The sequence below is a fragment of the Leuresthes tenuis genome, unplaced genomic scaffold (genome assembly GCF_036924035.1).
Source record: "Leuresthes tenuis unplaced genomic scaffold, fLeuTen1.0.hap1 SCAF_22, whole genome shotgun sequence".
NCBI lineage: Eukaryota > Metazoa > Chordata > Actinopteri > Atheriniformes > Atherinopsidae > Leuresthes > Leuresthes tenuis.
In genome coordinates this window covers 13986869-14006820 of record NW_027325376.1, presented here as the reverse complement: position 1 = coordinate 14006820, position 19952 = coordinate 13986869, and the positions used below count along the sequence as shown (strand labels likewise).

Genomic DNA, 19952 nt, shown 5'->3' with positions numbered 1-19952 from the left:
GACACTTTGGGGCAGACCTTGAAAAACTGTTTGAGTATTCAGACTTTCAGAGTTTGGGTTAAAAGAGTTCAAGCTCCAGTTTATGTCAGAGTAAGGACTGTGTCAGTAGGTGGATTCACAAAGACATCAGTACATGTGTGTGTATGTATGTTACACACACTGCAGCTTGGGCTATACTCAGGTCTTCAGCTCCATCTTGTGGTTTGAGTGTGAAAAGAAAAGCAAAAGAAAAGTAAATCAATTCCAGCAGTGAATTCTAATCTCGTGCTATTCTCTGTGTGCTTTGACACATTGCTTGATCTTTAAAAGCATTCAACAAAGTTTTTTTATTGCCAACCTGTTTGGAGGAGCTGAATTACCTGAATCTGGATCATTGTTCAAATTATGTGTTCATATTCATTGTGGTGGTTTAATTCATACTGAAGTGATGTTTTATTCATTATTATAACTGTTTAAATGAATTGTTTAGCTCACAAGAAGCTAAACAGAACGCACAAGGCAAACAGCTTTCGAATTATAAAAAGGATGCAAAGGCTCACTAATGATCGGGGCAGCTGGCTCACAAAGAAGCTGAAAAACCAGAGAGAAGGTCACACAAAACAGTGAGACAGAACAAAAATCCAGTCTGGTACAATGAAGGAATAATAAGCTGCACAGCAATATGCTGCGATTTTCTGTTTGAATGAAAGTGATAGTGTAGCTGCATGCAGGACTAAAAAGAGGATATAGGAAAATGTCAGGTCGGTCATATTGTCATCTTATGTTTATATGTATGTCAAGAAGACAAAACCGGAAAGTAGTCTGTACTTTATAAAGAGAATACTGCTCCACACCTGTCCTCTGTTTATTGGTGCATTGCATTTAGTGCAACCGCTTGCACTGTGAAATCAGATTGGTTACGGTAAATGTTGTGATTTAAAAGTGCTTTACGAGGAAAAACTATAAACCGCAACAGGTTCTTCATGGTATATATTTCTTATTTTTCCAGCTTCTTTGATTTTTTTTTTTTACACGAAACAGCTGAAGCTGGTAATTATTGTCATATTCTATCAATCTATTGTTAGTTTTTAAATAAATCTATTTATTTTTTTGCTTTGTAAAACACAAGAAAATCGAGAAACACACTCACGCTTACCCTGAAGTGATAAGAAACACACATATACACCTTATTTTATTACTTCGTTTCCTATAATCTTTAAAAGATCTTCATACTGTGTGTTATACCTGCAGATTCTTAACTCGCTAGTTAACTTATGATTAAGAATGGATTAAGTGACATGAAATGGAAATATTTGGGTAAAGAACAAACCCTTCTGAAAGGATGGCTGTTATTTTTTTTTCATAATGTTGCTTGTAAGTGTGTTTGTGTATTAATCCAGGAACGAGCCAGTAGAAACAGAAAACGTAACCAACATTTTGTGCCATCCCAACACACAAACACATACGATCTTCCACAGCTATTCTTTTCAGGACATTTCACTGACCTCTGTTTACCGTGTACGCCCTAACCTTAACCAAACCTCAAATCCCACCTCAGCCCTAACTCTGAACAGACCCCAGAAATGACATTCTGCCTCATTCGGACCGAGCTTTGGTCCCCATGACGACTATTGGTCCCAACAAGGTCAGTAATTATACCAGAAGAGGTCCTACTGAAGGTGCAAAAATGAGTACACACAAGCACACACACTCACACTAAGTGCTCAGTGCATGCTGCAGGCGAGGGAAGGCATTGCACTACTAGCCTACTTTAGGACAGGTCACCACTCTAAAAGCATCCAGCCACCGTGAAATTTATATTATTCCTATAGAGGACACACACACACACACACACACTCACTCAGTGACATCTCATTTTGTATCTATATGGAGCTCCTCAAAAAACCTTTTCAAACTATTATATCTTTCGAGCTTCCATGTTACTGTAAGAATATTACTGATGTTTTAATGCTGTTGGTCAAGTGGGGTCCCATTTCAGCAGATTTCTGTGTGTATTTAGTCTTTATCACATATCTTATTTGTTGACGTTCTCTGTGCAGAGGCTGCAGCTGAAATAACCAGATTTGTGAAATAGATGTGGTGGATCAAAAAGGGCATCTCGCTCCAAAACAAGTACAAAGAAAAACCTTACTTGAAATGCCAAATTTAATAATGATAGCCTTACAGCTGTCCTCAGGCCTGATATAAAGTTTGATATAACTGTCATGTTCATTTTAAACACTGATTCGGTTGAGTTTACTGTTATTATCTTAATTCAGTTTAATGTTTGGAGCCTATGACTTTCATAAAATTCTCTACTTACGGATTGTTTAGTATATTTATGCCCTCTCAGTATTTTCATTTTATTCTTATTAAAAAGTAGCTGTACGTGATTTTTGTTATTTTTCACAGTAATATGACTGTTTCCAGTTCTTTGCTGTATTAGCAGTGTAACGTAAGGAACTGTAGATTCTCAGTGCATTGTGGGAAAATGTTAGGCCACAGTAAATCTAAACTAAATCTGAAATTAATTGACTGCGAAAAACAACCGAATGCCCATTTTCACGTTTGGGTCTGTCTAGGATTTTTGTGGAAATGTTTTTTGCTGTAGGTCTTATTTAATTTTACTTTTTGTTTGCAATAGGTTTTTTCATGCATACAAATATTGCATGAACATTATACTTATATTTATTACGGAAAACTTACCAAAACTTTAATATCTTTGATGCTGTTTTGTTGCTAGCGTGTGAGGCAGTAAGTACATGTTAGCTTGCGTAGCTGTCACATTAGCAGGTTACAGTGATGCTAACAGCAGTATTTCTCTTACAAAATAACCCAAGCCTAGAAGGCCAGCAGGGCAAAAATATTTGTTTTGTTGAAAAAATAAGCTAAAAAAGAAGACATCCTTGTTTAGCCACCGCTGTTCCCCTCTGGGAGTTAGCATATAACAAACAGAAGTGGGTCAGCTCAGCACCAGTGTCTGCTTGAGCCAAAAATATACAATACTAAATATAAGAATAATATAACTCACATGTTCACGTAAGCAACTTGCTCCATTGTAATTGTTCACATACTTACCTGTGTACTACTACTGTTAACTTGTGCTGGAAAAAACACGCCATCGGTGCAGTAACCACGTTTCTCCAAAATTTTTCTCTGTTTCCAAAAATAGCACTAATCTTTCACCAGCGATTTTCACAAACATGTTTGTCACTTTGTGGCAAAGGTATATTCTAAAGCTACCGATAACTGCAGACTTTCTCCACAAACTTGTATTCAAAACTTCACACCATACTTGTACCTGTTGCTGACCTTTTGACCCCACAGTCAGTCAAATGTGGCTTGACACTGCCCCTATCTGTCACCTACGTATTGCAGCTCACAAACGTGTAGCATTAGTTTTTGAGGACGTGCACAAACTGTACTCCAAATAAACGAGGCCTGTGTATATTCCTGGCCGTATACACAACAATAATAAGCCTGATAGTGGCGTGTTTCGCGATGCCGGCTTTCGGCTAATGCCCACTGTAAGCTATAGCTACCTCAGTGTTTCTTAACAGAGTCACTCTGTCTTTGGATGTCTTTATTAAACATTAATGTTCATATACTTTATTAATTTGTCTATTTATGTATTATTTTGTTTGTTTATTTGCCCTTTGTGGGACCAAAAGTCTTCCAGATTCCAACTGGAGCCTGTATATGTGTGTCTATTTATGCCAGATACCTTTCACTCTGATCCAAGAGGGAAGCATTGTCGTTGATTGTTGACCATCTATGCCATAGTTGTCTTTTAACATATCTTTAAAAAATGTGTTTCTCTGGATGGTTTATCATTATTGTTGAGACTGCACAATAAGTATTTGGCTTTATGTTTAGTCAAGTTCGCAGTTGTCATTCACTCTTATTTTACTTCCGCTGAAAAGAAATGCTGCAATAGGTGCAATAGCCTAAAGAAGCCTTATGGTACACAGTAGCTCTGCAATGTAGATTACTATAACATTCATTTGCAGTGTTCGACTGTTTATTTCCATACAACTCTGTAAAAAAAACTGTAAAATGCTGCATTTATTCAAACAATATTTTAAAACTACTGTAGCTACTTACACAGTTTTAGAGCACTACTGTAGTTAGCGTTACACATAACCATGGTATGAAATACAGCAGCTACCGGATTATGTAATGTTAAGGTACATAAAAGTACTCGATGCAGGAAGCATCCACTGAGTTCAGCTCATTTAATGTTACATCTTACATTAAATGCTTTGATATTATTATAACTCAGAAATCAATGTTTGATATAGATGTTGGAGCTTTTTAACAAGTGAACGGCATTATATGGAAAAAGGAACAGAATTTCACAATTACCCCAAACTGTAAAAACAGCTCATTTTTGGAGTGGCTGTATTGTTTGACCAAAACTTCAAACCTCAGAATGATCGTCTTTAATGTCATTTGAAAGGAGAAACAGCAGCAAATCATCACATTCCAATCAAATCACATCCAATTGCTTTGAAAATTCTAATAACTCGCTGTTTAAATTATGTTTTAGTCATTTTAGTGAAGTACACACTGCCTGGGTGTTCTGCTGTACTGAGCTGCACGTGCAGTATATGTGCGTAGTTACTTTTGACCACCGATTTAACAGTGAAGGAGCCCAGATCCCTCCTCCAGCTGCACAGACACCGAGTCAACTAATGTCTGAGGCCGACGCCCGCTTGCCATTACGCATCTGGAGAGCGCGCGCTCTTTCAGCAGCCGCGGCGGCTCTCCGGAGCACCTGATAGGACGGCGGTGATGATCCTGGTGGTGATGAGGAGCGCGTGAAGCCGATCTTTGAGGGTTTTACTGCCAGGAAGATGGATTTTGTGGCCGATCACGGTGTTTTTTGTTGAGAGAGACGCACGGCGGGAGATGGGGGACCCACAGCGGCGGACCGGGACTTTCGGGAGTCTCGCGACCAAATCCCGGGTCTCCAAGGAGACCAAGCTCCGATTGCGCGTGATCTTTCTGGATGACAGTGAGCGCACGTTCGAGGTGGAGGTAAGTGTTTGAGAGGTGACAGACGCGCGTTTATTTTAATCTACCGGTATGCTCAGATCTCTTGTTAAATTTTTAATTAATTAGTTGCTCAATGCGTAAAATGTATGTTGCGTTGTTTGTTTCTATGGATGTATCACATTCACTACGGTATTTCAGAGTTATTTTTTCTTCTTTTACTGTCACTTTCTTCCCATTTCTTCTGAAAAAGCAAAACAAAACAAAGACTGGTGCTGGAGTAAATGTTGTCATTGTAGACAACCAATGTGCTGTGAGTGTCTTCAGTCACATAACAGAGCTCACTTATCTTCAACATGTCTCAAAGGGCAAGGGAGCAGTTCATTCTGCTAATTCTTGTTTTTTTCTTCTTTTTTTGTCTTACATGAACGCTCAGTTTCTTTAGCTTTGGATCTGTTAGTCATAACAAGTCATTTCAAGTTGAAGTACTGATACTTAAATAACAGAATATATGTTTTGTTGATGAAAAACAACAGATTTACTGTTTTGTTTTTTTGTCAAACAGTCTTATATTCTGGTTTTATGAATATACCCCAAAAATATTATTTTTTTATTATCTATGAAAAAATATGTACAATCAGCTGTGTCTAAAATTTGGAGCAAGTACAGACAAAATGGGAAGCTTGTGGAAGAGAAACATACAGGTCGACCACGACAGACGTCCAAGCGTCTGAAAATGGAAATGCACAAGAAAAGAAAGCAAAAACGAGTTATTTTTTGGGATTGAAGTGTAAGACGGCAGCTAGAGGAAACCGGATGCATATAGAGAAAAGCAAGACGTAAACCATCACTAACAACAGAATAAAAACAAGGTTTCAAAGAGAGGCTGTCATGGACTGTGGATGATTGGATGAAAGTGATCTTCACCAATCTGCATTGGACAATGAGATGATGCTGGAACTTTACTTTAGTTTGGCGCAGGTCTAATGAAACACCTGCCTGGGGAGGTAGCAGTCATTACCCTTGCAATAAGTGAAATGTATAAGTTTCTGGGTTGCCAGGGTAACAAATGCAGCTGACATGGAGGACACCACCGCCTATCTGACAAAACGTACACATCAACAAACTTTTTCTTTTCTTTGGGCTACTTTACACATCCACAGGGAAATACTGTAATGTTTGGACAAAAATTAAACGAACTGTAAAATTTAGCTTAAGACTAAACAGTGGTTTCCAACCTGTGCCCCATCAAATAATAATTTTTTTGCCCCCACTTTAACGTCCCCATGAAACAACAACCTGTGGTGCTTTATGCTTATTGTAAATTGTTTACAAGTCAAGTAAACATGGCAAAGATCATGTCCAAAAATGATTGTTCACTTGTGCAAATCAGCCTCTTGGAAATGATACAGTCGTTAGCTTCTGTATATTCATATTTTTTGTGTAGCAAGCAGACAAAAAGAAAGAATCCAAGAAGATTCATTTAGTGGAAATAATGAAGGAATAAACGTTAAGGGGAATTTTGTTAATGTGCTTGTATCTTCTTAAAAATCAAAACAGTTGCAGATGTTTGCCAGTTGTGCAATGTGTGAGCAGCAGCTGGATGAGATTCATGCGGTATGAGCTGCCATGTGCTCCACTATCCAGGTCAGGAGATGCTGAGTGACAGGCCGCCTTTTCAACATGGTGACGTCGCCTGCGAGGCACTAGTGCAATTTAAAAAGCGATTCTCCGGTTGTGTACGTCTGTGTGTGGCTTGCAGTATTGTGTTAGCAAAGTCGCTCCATTTTCCACGCCCATGCTTCCCTCCCTGACAGTTTCCCTGTGGCCCCTGGGACATAAGTAGCATCTTTACAAGAAGAGAGAACGAAGGAAAAACACAAACAGTAAATGAGAGAGGAAAGGAAAGAAAAAGGAGTGTGGATGGAAGGATGGGCAGGAGCAAAAATAAATTGTGATAAATATAGTCTATCTGGCAAACAGGGAGGATAATGAGTGAGAGTTGCAGATGCTGCAATCTTAAAAGTAGGGGTGGAACAGCAGATCTATCTTTGTGAGGACCGGTTTGACTTTTAGACTTTGTTAGTGAGACCGTTTGTGGGGGTAATTGTGCTGGTTCAAACCTCCGAAGAGAATGAGGTTAGAATCAGGTTGAGAAAGAGGGGTTAGGGAGTCCATTATCATGTAGAAATGTGTGTGTGTTTAAAAAGAGAGAGGGTGTTCTCCTCTGACCCCGATCCTTCAAGCTTCAGGGCAAAATCCCCAAGAAATGATTAGACAGGATGCAGGGGAAAAGAAAGGAGCAGACTGATGTAAAGAGTGTAAAGGAGCAGGAGCAAAATAAATCTACTGTGTGTACAGTGGGAGTTTCTCTTGGGAAAAAAGACTTGTTATGGCTTTGGAAGTACATAATTATAGCTTACGCTGTGCATACAATGCTACACTGAAAAGTGATACATCTCCTTTAACCCAATTAAAGGGTTATGGGCTGTTTTTTTAATATGTTAATTTACAGAAGAAAACAGATTACGTTGGTTCACATTCTTATTCCCAATGTTTTACTGTCACTTTCTGACAAAGTGCTCTACAGCTGCATACTACCAATTATCCTCCTGCAGAGGTAAGAGACACACCAGCTGCATCAATAGTCAATATATAGTGCTCTCTTATGAAGAAGTGACTCTGAGCACACCACACAACATGATCTCATGGGAATGCGCAACTTCGGATACGTCATGTGTCACTTACGCATTTACACATTTTAAACTTTCGGAGTGTCATTTTGTGCAAATAAAATAATGGTAACTTCATATTGAAAGAGTCCCGCTATCACTAAAGCTGAGTTTTGCATGCAGGGACCCTTCACATACTGTAAGCCTGGTCTGGAAAACCATGTCTCTCTCCCAGTCAACCTTACAAAATTTTAAACACTGCAAACCTGTCTACTAAAAACACTACATACAAGTTCCAAGAACACAGCCAACCTTTATTAACAATATAAAGACTTATAACACCTACTGACTATGACGGTAGAAAGTGAACACACAGCTGAATATATCTGAAGATGCTCTAATTGGTGTACTTTATTAAATGAGGTGGAAAGAAAGGGGGGTCCGGATTTTGGCACAACACATGCTAGTTGATTAGTAGATCTTACAGAAGGCAAAAATGTTCTCAAGAGTTCTTGGATTTGTATATTTTGAACTCATGCAAAGTTAAAAAACCCAGTTTATAACTTGTTGCAATCTGAGTGGAGGTAGTGCATCTGGATGAGGTCCAGATGTCCATCGCAGGATGTTAGTCTGTGTTGTTTATCTTGTTCTATGGTGGCAAAATTCAGTTTCTCTAGGTAAGGTTTCTGTCTCTTTTCGCATCTCCATCTTTCCCTTTCTCCAACAGATTTAACCATTTTGACAAACTTTATAGTCAACCTGAAACAAAGTTTACCATATCAGGAGAGCCTTCATCACAAGATGGGGCTCCCCATCACAATGTGCAATTAGTGCCACGCACCTTCCCTTTGTCTAGAGCTACTATCGTTTATTTTCAGAATGACATGTATTTATTTATTCAAATTATCTAAAACATACAATAAATCATACAGAAGTTAAGACATGTTGTATCAATACTTTGACATGTCCTCATTCCCCATCTTTCTTCATTTTACAGACCCTAACAATGATGGGGCTGAAGGTTGGGAACTGCTGGATTGCACTTTTAGCCTATTTTTTGCAATGTTTCTGTATTCATAGTTGAATTATAGTTGGGAGTTTTTTTCCTCCTTGTCATTTTTTGCAATGCATCTAAATTCTTCAGAAGGGATTGCAGTGGTGCACAGTTGGCTTTTTCTTCTTTTCTACACAACAAACTGTTAAGCTAAGCCAAGCTAGCATGTAAGATACGTAGATCAGACCAGGATAGTCACAAAACTGAAAATGTATTTTACAACTGTGTTCTGTTTGAGACAATACTGATGTATTTTGTGACATTTTACACAGATTCATTCCTCTCTAGCTGTAAAATAGCATTGTTCCATTGACTGTTCCTACACTTTCACTAACTGCTCTGCTGCTCTGAAGGCGGCCATTTGTCTCCAGTAATCATCAGCTAGGCCTGTGTTCTCTCTATAATCTCTAACAGCTGTTCTGTTCCTCCTCCTTCAGCCCATGACAAGTTAATGGGGGTCGTCCAGTGACCCACGCTGGGGTGCTAAACACAGGCTGGCAGACAGAAAAAAAAAATGTTAAAACTCTGCCACTGCATTAAGTGAACAATGCACAAACACCATCTTGGTGATTAGAGAGATGACAGAGGAAGAGGGCAGGAGCAGAAAATAGAGATGGGAGGAGGAAGACATTTTTTGGTTTGATTGAGAAGTGAAATTTGGTTCATGCCTGATTTTAGCTCCTATAACTGTATGTCATTTAAACGAGAACTGCAACATTTTAACCTCACAGGTTCTACATAATATCTGGCAAAAGAAAAAAAGAATAATTGTAAAATTGTAATTTCTACCATTAATCAGTCGTATTCTGCTTTTCTTCTTCATCTTTATATTCATAGCTGATTGTATCTCTGTTTTATAGATGAGGCCCTAGGTTTTTCTACATGTCCTCCATCTACAGTGATGGATTGTTTTGTATTATCATACTCATGATACTCGCTACATTGGTCCACAGTGCAAAATGTAACAGTTTCACTATAAGAGCTCAAAAATGGTGAAATCACTACATTTTCTTTTCCGAAAACCTTACATGCCTTCAGTGTCATTCTTTGTCAACAAATGTTTTTTTTTTTCATTTAATCTGTGTCTTTGCATACAACATGCAGATATGTGTAGACTGATTCAATTGGCAAAAAATATGTGTATTTTATTAGTCTGTATTAACAACGAAAACAAACTGACAGGGATCCCTGCATAGATACTCTTTATGAGAGTTTTCGCTTGACAGCATTTTCATTTGACAATGCTTTTTCCAAATATTTATGAAGATATGAGTATGCTACGCAATGCAACTGATATAACAGTGAAAGGTGCATTGGCTAGTTTGTCAAAAGTCTATATATTTTCTAAATTAGTACTTTTCTCTCAGTGCTAGCTCATGGAAACAGCTTACCCTGGCATTGGATTTCTCTTGGCTTACTGTGAAAGCAATGTATAGTATAATGACCATAATGCTTATAACTGAAGATACAGCCTTATGCAAACTTCAATTATGCAAAGTTTGGGTGCATAAAGCAACTGAGTTGAGGAATATTCCCGAGAGTACCCACAGACCTAAGTTTCAAGAACTTTTCAATTAAAAATGATCCAATTATCCCTCCTACTAACACCATGTTTTTATTAATTTCCTGCCTCTTTTAGCCAAAGATTTTAGGGGGTGACTTCTTCAACAAAGTGTGTGGTCATCTGAAACTGCTGGAGAAAGAGTACTTTGGACTGGAGTTTAGACACCACAGTGGCCATTATGTAAGAAACACAAAGTCACACAAACATGCACATTTAGAATTACTTTCTTCTTTAATATCTGACTATAAGCTTTTTCTGTATCTGTTGCAGGTTTGGTTGGAGCTGCTGAAGCCCCTAGTTAAACAGATTACATGTAAGTTATTTTTCTCCTAATGTAAAAAAAAAAGAACTTTGGTGACTTTGTAACAAAGGCAAGACTTTATGATTGCTTCTTTGGTGAAATATTTTTTTTTTCCACAAAAAACAAACTATCTGAGACAAAAGTAATAACACTGGCTCTTTTCTTTTCGTTCTGACAGACAACAATGATTTATTCTTCAGGTTTATTGTCAAATTCTTCCCACCAGACCCTGGACAACTGAAGAAAAGCCTCACCAGGTAAAGTTTGCAATTTCTAAAGTTTGTATCATCACATTTTTTCCCTGAGCCAGAGACATTTGCTTTGTATTTCATGAGCGTTTATGTTTTTCGATGCCTTTTATTCAGATATAATCGTATATATAATTGTTTTGTATGTGCAGGTATCTATTTGCCTTACAGATAAAGCAGGATTTGTCTAATGGCGGTCTAACGTGTAACGACAACAGCGCCGCCCTGTTGGTCTCTCATATACTGCAATGTAAGCAAAAGAAGAGCACAAATGTTCATAAAATAGCTGTTATCGAGAGCTAAATACAAGCCATTAATTTTTTTGCCTCAAATGCTTACATGCTTACATATAGGGATAGAAAATTTGAAAGACAGTGAAAAGCCAGCACACAGTATTGGTTTGTATGTTTGTGTTACAGCAGAGATAGGGGACTATGATGAGGACTTGGACTGTCAACACTTGGAGATGAAGCACTATGTCCCCAACCAGGAATATCTGGACCACAAGATCATAAAGTTTCATAAGAAACACAGGTATGACGTGAAACAAATTAGATCGGGTTAGATGTGTACATTGGATCAATTGGTGCAAAAAGTTTTACAACATAACACAAGATTATTCTTTTAGAGGAAAGCTTCACTCAAAGGCATTAAAAGTGTGATCATTCTTATCCAGTGGAGCTCTTCTTTGAAGAAATGCCTGTGGAATGGTTGTAAAGTCACAAAAAGTATGCATTTAAATGACTTAGTCTTTGTCTATTTCAATAGAGGAGTCTCTCCAGCACACTCCGATATCCACCTGCTGGAAGTGGCAAGAAAGCTGGAAATGTACGGCATCAGGCCTCACCCTGCCCACGACGGGGAGGGGATGAGGATTAACCTGGCTGTAACACACTCTGGAGTGCTTGTCTTTCAGGCATGAGGTTTTTTTTTTTTTTTTTTTACTTGTGCAGACACATACAAAAGATTATGAATACTTTTATACACAATTATTTCCCCTGAGTAAAGCCAGGAGGTACCACAAAAAGCCACTGCAAAGCCACTGTTAAAACAGTTAAAACAGTGAGCTCCGTCTTGACAAACATCCACTGGACTGACATCAAATTTGGGATACTCACTAAAGGATCCAAAGGATGAAGACTCTTGCTGATCCCTTGACTTTTTATATAGTGCCACCAACAGCTGGAAAATTTCCTCATATGTACATCTCAAATTGATGACTGAATCTGGAAAAGTTGGGAGACTAACATAAGAAAAGATTAGAGCATGTTTTATCACAACTTTTGTGCTTTCAGGCACATATTCATTGATTTATTCTTGTTTTCCTTCCAGGGAAACACCAAAATCAACACATTCAGCTGGGCAAAGATTCGCAAGCTAAGCTTCAAGCGCAAGCATTTCCTTATCAAGCTACACGACAAAGTTGGGGTGAGAACCTGACTAAGTTTAATCATTTTCAGACAAAATAACAAAATTGTATTATTATTTAGCTATAATATGTAACATGTAAGTTATAACATGTAAAATGGAAGATGCTTTGAATGGTACAATTAGTGAGCTACCCTTAAATACAGCCAATAATAAAGTACATATAAACACCAGGCGTCCTGGTCGAGTTTATTCAGTGCCATTACAGGTTAGGATTAGGAAATGATCATGGTTAAGGCAAAAATGCATAATTTTATAACACAACTGTCACCACCATGAAAGCCATTTTTACAATTCAGGTGCAGTTCCTCTCTCGGCCACTATATATATATATTCTTTAAATATAGCGTACATGAGCAAACGATCCACTGGGTCATATTTAGGAGGACATTTTCACTCATTGTGTTCATTTTCACTCAACAAAAAACACCAAGATGTGTGTTATGTTTCTGCTTAGTCATGAAGAAAACTCACCAGAAGTAATCCGATTGGTCCAAACTGTGAAAGTGCAACAGTTTAGGTTTAGGGTGTGGACAATGTACTTCACCGGGGCTGATCCATGGAAGCCTTGGAACGCACAAGACCATTAAAACCACTTGAATGAATGGCTTACATGCTGGTGCCTGATACCACAGAACACTTTCAAGGGTATCGTAGAGTCAGTAAGGGTGGCCATAGTGTTTGGCTTATGAGTGCAAGCATAATTTTAAGTGTTATTTCATGCCCATCCAGCCATCATGTAAGGATACTCTAGAGTTTGCCATGACCAGTCGTGATGTGTGTAAATCATTCTGGAAGATGTGTGTAGAGTACCACGCTTTCTTCAGGCTCGCTGAGGAACCGAAGACCATACATAAAACTCTGCTATCCTCTAAAGGCTCCAGATTCAGATACAGGTATAACACACGCAAAAACACTCATTGCTGTTTATTTTTATCTTTACAATTATTTACACAAAAGGTTGAAAGATGAAAAATGATCAGTGTTTTAGGTTACAAACTTCTTTCATTCAAAAGTCCCTGTGAAGTCAGTCTTTTTTAAATTTCCTAGGCTGTTTTTGCAGCATGTAAACGTTCAGAGGCATGTAGCAGCCCTGCCAGTTGTTTCATTCTTCTGTCTTCCTTTTTCCCCATGTTGTAGGACACTGTAATATATCTGCAAAGATGATTTTGACGATTTCATGTTGTTATTTTGCTGTGGCAGTGGGAGAACCCAGAAACAGCTCCTGGAGTGTATGGGATCAGGAGAGAAGAAGGCTTTACACTTTGAGAGGTAAAAATTCATTTTACAAGCCTAGATATAATAGATCACACAGTGAAGGCAAGTAGATATTGATCTCTCACAAGGAAAATTGAAAATTGAAAGTACAGATAATGCACTGATCCACCATTATTGCTAAATCCCAAACACCAATTTGTCATTTTCACAGTTCTGAGGTATGTATATATATCTATATATAGATATATAGATATATATACATCTGGAGTATGAAGTTTCCAGCTTGATTAGTACAACTGTGTGCTTTCCCTGTTGTTTTATTCCCCTCTCTGTGTCCAGGAGCCACGGTCAATCAGACTTTGATCCCAGACAGTGTCGATCTTCTCCTGATCTCCTCACCGATGTCTCCAAAGAGGTAATACAAAGCTCACAGCCATTCCACCACCGACGGAACATATCTCTAGATGTAGAACTGCATCCATTTTATCATCAGAAAAATATCTGGCTATTTTTTAAATGATAGATTAATGTGAATTTACGTCAAAAGAATGACCAATATCTTAAGATGTGATGTTCTTAAATGTGAGGACTGATCTTTAGTTTAGTAAATGGAATAGCTCTGCATTTAAAGGCATTTCATAGCATCTCCTCAGGCTCTACGATACGGTGATGGGCGTTTTTCACTGTTCCTTCTCAATGTAATGGCCAAAAGAAATGAATAAATAGATCATTCACAAATTAGTTGATAATAAAAACAATCATTTGTTTGTGTCCCAGTATGTATACACAACTGTTTGTGTGTGTCTTACCTCCTCAGATGTACGAACAGTCCTACTCCTTCCACCCATTTCCCCGATCAAGTCGTGCTCTGGCGGTTTACAGTCAGGACGAAATGGACCCACAACACAGAGGTGTTAATAATATAGAAATCAGTGAAAGACGGACTAAACGCAGCCAATCATCTGTTGAGGTCACCCACAGGCCATACCCCCTCTGTCATGTCACTGCCCTTTCTCCATCTCTCTACCAGTCAACCCCCTCGCCGAAGATACGATCTCCCTCCGCATCTTTGATGGAGGATGTGAGGGAGGGACGGAATGGAGCGCAACGACAAGCCCAAAGGCTTGCAGGTGTCTATGGCAACCGGTCACGACGTCGACCAAACCCCCAGCCACACCCCGATGCTGCACAGCAGCTGGTTCTCCTTTACCCAAACACCCCTGCATACCAGTATCACCCCATTCTTCCATCGTTCCCACTATCTGGTTCCTCGCCACTCAACCGACACCCCTATTTGTCAGACTACGTTGCCGTTTCCTCACTGGAACGTTTCCCGCCTGCAAGGAGACAGGAATATGTGCCAGTGGGAGGCATACCACGGCCAGCTTTTTACCCATTCAGGCACGACTTGCCACCTCTTTCACCAGTGAGGAGGAACTTCCACCCATGTGGCTCAGGTGGGCTGGGATTGGCCAGGATCTATCAGCCAGGAAGCAATGGATCCAGGCTTTTGGGAGTTGGACACACAGAGGCAGGGCATTACAGTGATGACTGCAACTTCCTCCCGGGGCTGCCTCGCCGCGTGGCAAGCCAACCAGATGTCAAGTTCCATCTCGCAAGGAGTACAAACCCTGCCTTTAACCCTGCCTCTGAGTTTCGACCCCTAGGTTACTACCCTCATCTTACACGTCCCTCCAGGCCCACCTATCTCCCACTCAACTCCTCCCCCCTGCCTGAACGTCCCACTTCAGTATGCATGATTGGTGGCACCAAAGGAAGCTACAGTGACTCTGATCCGGAGGTTTTCTACCCGTATTACTGTCCACCCCCACAGTCGGGGAGGGTTGTACGGCCCGCCGGACTCGCCAGGATGAGATTTTCCTCCGGAAGCCTTCAACTTGAAGAGGAGGAAGAGGGAGAGGAGGAAAAGAGGGTGGATGGAGCAGTTGAGGAGACTGTTAAAAAACAGTTGAAGGAGGAACAGGATAAGAAAGAATCAGATGAAGGAGGAGAGAGCACGAAAGGAGAAAAAAAGATCACTCAAGTGACACTGTAGATAAAGACATTACAGGGGTTCAAGATACGATGGCAGTTGAAACTGCCAGGATGGTTTATAAATGACACCCTCTGTGGACTGTAGATAAGGCATTAAATGTGTATTGGCAGTTAAAATAAATCATTGCCTTTATTTAAGTGAAAACAGATTCTGAGAACTGGCTGATGTTTCGTCTTCACGTTGTAGGGTCAAGCTTACATCGTTTTAAGAATCAATACATCCAGATAGGCCCTTAAACACTTTTTGTCATTGCAACTGTTTACCAATACATGTAAATGACGTCACGTAACGAATGAAGGTTTTAAGTGCAGGCTCTTAGCTTTAATTTGAGGGTATTTAATATGTTGCACCTCCAACTTCTGGTCTCAAATATAATCTGATAAATTTGTGTTATCATAAACAAAAGGTTCATTTTTTTTACAGTTTAAACAGAATCCTCTGTAGGTTCCTGCCATCTTCCACCACTGCTGTCCCTGCTCATGTTGCAGAGCACACTTGTGTGTGCCAAACTGCGGATTTAACCATTTTATTTCTCAAGCAGGTTTTGTTTTTGCAGCCTTTGGATTAACTGTCACTTTCACCGACGGCTCCTGTGACCACATGAAAGTTCACGGCAACATAAAATATAAAACCGACTGTTGGAATCAACTCAAGACTTTTTACCTGCTTAATTAATTACTGAAGAAATCCCAAATATCACTATTGGCAACACTTATTGAACAGCTGTATAAAAAGCTGTAAGTTATCTACCAATTTTGGGGTGAAAAAAATACTGAAAGTACATGGAAAGTCTGCTTCCCTATTCATTATAGATATAAATGTGACTCAACTTTGGTTTGGTAAACAGCTCAAATTAAATAAGTTATTCCTATGTCAAACTAACACTTAATTGTATGACGTTATACGTTTTCGTAATAGTTTACCTTGCAGTTAAAGCTGTATGAGGCATATCTAAGGTGTGAAAAAGGGGAACTGCTGATGCACCAACAGGAAATACTATTTTCACCGACACCAGCGTATGTAGAGTATCTGCCTCCAGGCTGTCTGCTGGGTTGGCATTAGATGTTGGCTTGGAAGTAGAATTTGGGGGGGGGGGGGGGTTTCCACAGTTTATATTAATGCATTTCTATTTAATTAGTTGTGATTTAGAAATATCTGGATTCCAAACCAAAAATCCAAATTTTTTTTATTGTTGTTCATATGCATTCAGTTTGCCTCTAAGAGTGCCTTTCCACAGCAGGCATAAGGCGGCATAAATGTTTACAGCAAACTGACTTTTCTTTTTGTTATCCCTTCTGTTTGCTGTCCACTGTGCTCACAAAGTAACATAACAATTTTATGACGGCTTCAACTGTGACATCTGTGCTAAATAGTGCCAACAGCGGGTAACCGAGTTGCTGTATAGTAGCTTTTTCCCCTCAGCCTATATGGTCAATTTTACACTGCTTTAAGAGACTCTATAATGGACTAGGTCTTTTTTATCCACTGAAAAAGGCATTGAAAGAGGTCCGTTGGCAGACTGTTCTGTTGTTAAGGCTTTAATCCCTAAAATCGGACTTATTTTAAAAAATAAAAACAACTGGAAGTGAATGACGGTAAAAATGTTAGACAAACATTTGCAACAGTTGTTGCCACTATAGCATTTCTTTACAGTTACCATCTTCCAAATCACCACACAAAACCAATGGCCAAGCGACAAAAATAATACACAAACTGTAGCGAACTATAGATTAACTATGAATCCTTGTTTGACGATTTAGTGAAAAGAATCAAATCAGCTTGACACCTCTCGTAAAGAGTACTTCTTAGACTTTATTATCAAGTCTTGGTGTGTGGCTGTGACCCAAATGCAGAGTTGTAGAGTTGTTTAAGAAACTGTCTGGGTGATGTAGTCCAACAACGTATCGTTTCTTTTTATAATTAACTAATTCTGTACATAAAACTGGGAACTTTTGATTGTGTTTAAAGTTGCATTTGTCAATGAATCATGTGAACAACACAACTGCAAAGAAATTATCACCAATTATGTGAGAAAAAGAAAAAAGTAAAACCTCTGTCAGCTCAAAGATTTCAGGAAAAAAAAAAAGAGGGAGAGGGGGCCTGATCCTGATGTCATCTTCAAATGTGGTAAATATAGACTGATATGAACAACACATGACACATTACAATGTTTCATTAATTAATGAACAACTCAAAAAAATAAAATGCCCGTTGTGAAAAAGTAAATACACCACCCTATTCAATAGCTTGTAGAACCACCTTTAGCAGTAAGAACTGGACATAAGGACTTCCTGTATGGCGTCATCCGTCCGTCACATCGTGGTGGAGAAATTTTGGCCCACTCTTACTTTCTAACACTGCTTCAGTTCAATGATATGTGTAGGTGCCTGTTTTAGCAGAGCTCTCCACCACAACATTTGAATAACGTGGAGGTCAGGACTTTGACTCGGCCACTGCTACAGCTGAATTATTTTCTTTTTCAGTCATTCCATTGTAGATTTGCATGTTGCATGGCCCATATCATCCAAGCTTGTGCTGTTGAACAGATGGCCTCACAGTTGACACTAGAATACTGTGGTATAAAGAGGTGTTTGTGGTTGACTCAATGACTGCAAGGTGCGCCAGGTCCTGCGGCTGCAAAACAAGCCCAAATGATCCCACCTCCACCACCGTGCTTCACAGCTGGTACGAGACATTTGTGCTGATATGCTGTGGTTTGGTTTGTCCCCAAAACATGGTCCTCTGCATTATGACCTTAAAGTCTTGTGGTTCGTTAGTTGCAACTTTGCAAATCTAAACCATGCTGCCTTTTTTTCTTTCAAAGTAATTCTTGGGATTTTTGCAAATTTGCATGACACGAGCCGACTTTGGAGTGAATTGGAAGTATGCTGGGATATCCACTTCTGGGAAGACAGGCAATCGCCTTGAATGTTTACCTCTTCCTAATAAATCTTTCTCATTGTAGAACCATACACTCAATTATTTGGAAATGGCCTTCCAACTCGTTCCAGATCAACAGACAGCAACAATTGCATCTTTAAAATCCTTACTGAAGTCTTTTCTCACTGAGATTGTGTGAACACATGAACTGCGAAAACTTCTGCTTTTATAGGAGGTTCTCACACTGATAACCAATTAATAAAATGCATTGATCATTGATGCAAATGTATTAATTTACTGTATTCTTCCAATGGAAGCAGTAAGGGTATACTTAAGTTTTCACATTTTTGTTTTGTTAAATTATTTATGACACTGTCATCCGAAGTTGTACAGACCTTATTGAAAGATTTGTTGAGGACCAGTTGATTATGATGTTCCGATGTGTAAACCTTAAAACTGAAAAGACGTGTTTGTTCTTGTTCGCATGGCTGTTTCCATTGTATTAAAACCATCAAGCAATACAAGGATGAGTGATTTCTTTTGGTTTGTTTTTGCCAAATAATCAGATTAAACAAACAACATTTCTCAATCAAATTTAAATATTTATTCATAAAACTCTAAGTCCCGCTACTCATACACACACACACACACGGAAAAATGAGTATATTATTGTAAAATCTTACACCATTCCTTTTACAATTCCCCCCTCAGCAAGCGTCGTATATCCCTTATGATACATATATATAAAAAAAAAAGACAAAAATATACAGTGAGTCTTATAGTGTCTTTGGTAGAAACTGTCAATAATACATTTAATTGCAGCTTCCATCGTGGTCTTTGAAGAACCTGTTACTTTACTTTGGACCTACAAATAGCTGGCTAGCCCACTGGCTAGAAAGCTAGTAGCTTTCAAGTCTAGCTAGTTTCTTGTAGCTCCAAAAACTGAGTAAAAAAAATGGGTCTACTTGATAAGTTTTAAAACAAGATTCTCCCAGGGACAACTTGTACATAACATTGAAAAATGGCATTCAAATGTTGATTTTGACCCAGCATGCCAACTTTAATATTGCTAATCACTTTGGACCCACAATAGCTAGTTAGCTCGCTGATAAGCAAACTAGTAGCTTCCTAGCATGGCTAGTTTCCTATAGCTCCCAAGCATGAGTCTAAAAATATTTCAGAATGTAAGATTGTTCCTCAGAAAACCTACACGAAAAAAAAGAAAAGAAAAAGTTTTTCCAGTTTTTATCATTTCAGGTCAGGTTATTTCTTCTTGAATGTTAAAGAGTCTCCACAAAATTCTATAAGTGAAACTGAGAATCTCCACTCCTACAAACTTAAGATTACAAAGTTAAACAAGCTGTGAAAACTGTCACACTTGGATGGGTAATCCAGAATTATTAGATACAGGAACTTTATTCAAACAGCATTACTAAAAACAACAAAATAAATGGAATATTGGCATATATTCTGTCACAAGTGCTACTACACAATCACAGACATCTACAGACTCAAAGCAAATCCTAACACAAAACAAAGGCTACCACTGCTGATGGA

General features: G+C 38.8%; 1 protein-coding gene across 1 annotated transcript; it reads left to right on the top strand.

The window, feature by feature from the left end:
• Positions 1-1600: 1600 nt before the first annotated feature.
• LOC140281684 (FERM domain-containing protein 7) lies at positions 1601-15515 on the top strand. The gene is made up of 13 exons (XM_072376180.1): positions 1601-1624; positions 4873-5019; positions 10340-10444; positions 10535-10577; positions 10744-10822; positions 10966-11063; positions 11233-11347; positions 11582-11729; positions 12146-12241; positions 12974-13137; positions 13445-13513; positions 13799-13874; positions 14277-15515. Exons 1-13 carry the CDS (start codon positions 1601-1603, stop codon positions 15513-15515), a joined length of 2403 nt encoding a protein of 800 aa, XP_072232281.1.
• The last annotated feature ends 4437 nt before the right edge of the window (positions 15516-19952 follow it).